The sequence below is a fragment of the Vigna unguiculata genome, chromosome 2 (assembly GCF_037176805.1).
Source record: "Vigna unguiculata cultivar grain cowpea cultivar isolate G323 ecotype 2 chromosome 2, ASM3717680v1, whole genome shotgun sequence".
In the NCBI taxonomy this organism is placed as follows: Eukaryota; Viridiplantae; Streptophyta; class Magnoliopsida; order Fabales; family Fabaceae; genus Vigna; species Vigna unguiculata.
In genome coordinates this window covers 32,757,585-32,761,574 of record NC_140793.1, presented here as the reverse complement: position 1 = coordinate 32,761,574, position 3,990 = coordinate 32,757,585, and the positions used below count along the sequence as shown (strand labels likewise).

Genomic DNA, 3,990 nt, shown 5'->3' with positions numbered 1-3,990 from the left:
AACATTTTATTTGACCTTTTATTGTATGGGATTTTTAGCCAATATAAACAAGTCCAAAGCTTTTATCCAACATTAGAAGCCGAATTGTTTTGAAAATTCGTCTTGTTAAAAATAAATTCCTTCTTGGAATAAAAACTTAGTCAATGAAAATAAATATATCACCCCGTAATAAATAAATAAGAGCTTAATTCTAATAAGCTCCAAAACATTATGATTTTCATTGTCATAAGTGAAATGGAAACATTTATTTTTTATATAAAATTCTGTAACATAAAACCCAACTTAAATTGATTATTAAATAAAACATTTTTTTATCTTCAGACATGTATATTATATTCAATGTTTAATATTATTTTTTATACTATGAATTTAGAGATTTAGATATAAAACCCAATTAAAAATTGAAAACGAAAAGAGAGTTAAATTCTCATGAAGATTTGTATAATTTATCATAATAGTTATTGAAAGAAAGAAAAACCTTTAAACAATTAATTAGTTCAATCAATTAATTCAATTGAAAAACGTCATTCAACCAAAATTTTGAATCAAATCAAATATCATTCATTTTAATTTAGTTTATAATTATTGAACCAAAATTTAATCCTCGTATAATTCTTATATAATCTAAAATCTGAACACGGTTTAATGTTATTAAGTTCAAATTATATAATCTGAAATCTGAACACGGTTTAATGTTATTAAGTTCAAATATTAAATTGGAGAGAAGGGCACGAAGTCATGATATTAAAGTGTAATTATAACTCAACCTTATAAAATTAAATAATAAATTTATACTCACTTTTATATATATATATATATATATATATATATATATATATATATATTATAAATTGATATTATTTTTGATCGAGGTAAGATTTAATATATCTTCAGATTTTATATTAAGAAATGAATTTTAAGCATAACTCAATCTTACAAAATTCGATTAGTTAAATAAAAATGTAATGTTTGTATTCACTTATACACTATAAATTTATTTTATCTTTAATCGATATAAGACTTCGTATTCAATTATTTCTGGTTCGGCTTGAATTACACTAATGAGACAATTTCCTCTCTTATTTTTGCCTTTCTCAAATTTTGTGGATTGAATTTAGTTCCACTCTTAAACTATCTTTATTGCTTCTTGCATTGAACAATTATCTTCCTCATCATGTCTATCTAAACTCGACTAAATTAACAATGTATGTGATCAAAGAAAAACTAGTACAAGTGTAAATCCAAAAAACAAAATTAGATATTTGAAGAGCTACATACTGAAGTCAGTCTGATGAGGTACCCTTTACATGATTTTATATTGTGCAGTTAATTCACGCATGTTTAGTCCAACATTAAACAGGTTAATGAATTTGCTGTGTAGCAGCATATTTTTACAATAAACACAAATTACCTGACATAAAAACAAATATCAACAAAAGTAAATATAGAACAGCACCTGCCACTGGGCAAGAACAGTTCATGTATTGGAAAACGACAGCTGAAATGGTTAAAGAGAAAAAGATAAACAGAGCATGCAATGCAACCTTTGAGTGAGTTGAGTGATGAAGTGGAGAAGCATCAAGCAGAGGAGTTACTACCCTTCTGAATCCACCTCGAAAGGCGTTCCCAAAGATAAATGAGTTGAGTTGAGTTCATAATTCCATCGTTTCTTTTTCCACTGTTTTTCCTTTTCTTTCCATTAACCCTATCTTTCCGCGAACCAATAAAGCATATCTCTCACTCTATATATACCTGGGACCACTATCCCCACGCTCTTATCTCCTTCATCAATTCGCCACTCTGAGATTAACCCTAAATTTTATCTCCCAATGTTCTTCTGACCACTGTCATGTGACAGTGGGGCTACCAATCCCTGCCTTTATTATCTCACTAACTGCTAAAATACAATTATATTAATATTCAACCCAAACAACACCAACCTACATTTCAGTAAAAAGGATGCATCCATGGCATATTTCAAGCACTGGTTCATGCACCTTCAACCATTATATCCTCCACCCCAACCCTACCGCAATGCCTGTGGTCCCTCACCCTCTCATCGTCAACCCTTGATCTTAAATGCCTCCACCTTTGACAATTCACAAAGATAAACATCAACGGCTCTCCAGAAATCAACCCTTATTCCTAAAGCCAGCCCCACACATCATGGGCGGTCTCCAATTAATAAAAATGTCAAGTCCATCATAGATTTTCTTCCCTTTCCATTCTTAGATCAATTTAAAAACACATTGCTCTCAACTTGCTATAAAAAGCCCTTCCATTACCTGCTGCATTGGTCGGTTACAGAGATAATAATCCTGCACCACTTTCTGCAATCTCTGCGCTCTTTTATATTATTCTCTATCTCTCTTCTGCAAAGTGCAAACCCTACTTCTTCCTCTCTCTTTCTCTCTCTCTCTCCCTTCCCATACTCTGCTCCCAACTTTTCTCCCTTCTCCCCTTTCTTCCATTCCTCCGTGTCTCTCGCAGTTTCAAACTCATGGACGTGGACATACTCAAAACCCCCACGAGTGATACCAGCATGGACATGATCATGATGATGCAAATGGAAAAGTTCCCTGAGTTATGTGAACCTTTTTATAACAACACCACCACCACTCCTCTCTACCCGGAAAACGAGTTCTTAACCTCCACCACCAACACCACACTACCTGTCTTCTCCAACGTTAACCAAAACGTCATAACCCCACCACCCACTCTGATCAATCCACCGCCTCCACCTTCCTCTAATTTCGTTATCCAACCACCCATGACACCTCCTCTTGAACCCAACCCGGAGAAGAAGAATTCCGTGGCGGCCATGAGGGAGATGATTTTCCGCGTAGCGGTCATGCAACCTATTCATATAGACCCTGAATCTATCAAGCCCCCGAAGAGAAGGAACGTGAAGATTTCGAAGGATCCGCAGAGTGTGGCGGCGAGGCACAGAAGGGAAAGGATTAGCGAGCGAATAAGGATCCTCCAGAGATTAGTTCCTGGTGGGACCAAAATGGACACGGCTTCTATGTTGGATGAAGCCATACACTACGTAAAGTTCTTGAAGAAACAAGTGCAGACGCTGGAACAAGCCGGAGCAACCAGACCCTTGAGTGTTTTTGGCTTCCCTGGTACTGTGTCAAACGCCACCAATAACGTTAATTATGCTTCCTTCATGAAGAGTTGCCAACCGTGTCATATGCTGGGTTCTGCACCTTCTAAACACATGCTGAGTTGAGTTGAATTGAGTTTAGTTCAGAAGAAGTGTTTGCTTCATACATGCATGAAAAAGGAAAATCAATGAATTATATATGAGCTGTATATTGATCTTCATGATAGGTTTTTTTGTCATCGATGGTGCATGGTTATAAAGACAGTGTTCGCCAGTGTAATTGTCGTTGTTTTCAAGAATTTCTTTTTCTCTTTTCATACCTAAACGGGGAAAGCAATCAATAAAACTGATATGAATGAATATCATTTTCTTCATTGTTCATTTTTATGTTTTTATAATCAATCTCCTTAGTTAATTTCGTTTCTATCTAATAAGAATGAATGTCAGAAAAATGTTTGAATAATAACAAGCAAATCTTACGAATGATCTAGACTCTTGCGGCAATCACTGAGATATAAAATATAATATAATATAATATAAATATATAAAACAAAAGTTTGACCGATCTTGTTTTGGTCTTCTAAATGCCCAACTCTAATGGGCCATTTTCGGTTTTTTGGCCATCTATGTGTATCTTTATGAGGGGTCACATGCAATGGCATATATAGCGGTTTAGATTAACCGTGCTGATCCACGACACTTCAATACACGGCGCAACCAGCATGCATGCATGCATGCATAATTATTGTTTATTTCTCATAGTAATTATTAAAATAGATTTTATGATATTATTTTTCATATCTCTATATTATTCTATTATATGACTCATCTTATTTCTTCTTTTTCCTTGTTTCTTTGTTACACAAAAAAATGTACATTTT

The 3,990-nt window shown here is 34.0% G+C and overlaps 1 protein-coding gene across 1 annotated transcript; it reads left to right on the top strand.

The window, feature by feature from the left end:
• The first annotated feature begins 2,254 nt into the window (after positions 1-2,254).
• HEC1 (basic helix-loop-helix (bHLH) DNA-binding superfamily protein) lies at positions 2,255-3,483 on the top strand. Its single transcript, XM_028059090.2, has one exon. It carries the CDS (start codon positions 2,501-2,503, stop codon positions 3,233-3,235), a length of 735 nt encoding a protein of 244 aa, XP_027914891.1. The 5' UTR covers positions 2,255-2,500; the 3' UTR covers positions 3,236-3,483.
• Positions 3,484-3,990: the final 507 nt, after the last annotated feature.

What these genes read in the sequence shown, in the direction of transcription:
- HEC1 (XM_028059090.2), top strand. Translation starts at nt 2,501, where the DNA reads ATGGACGTGGACATACTCAAAACCCCCACGAGTGATACCAGCATGGAC.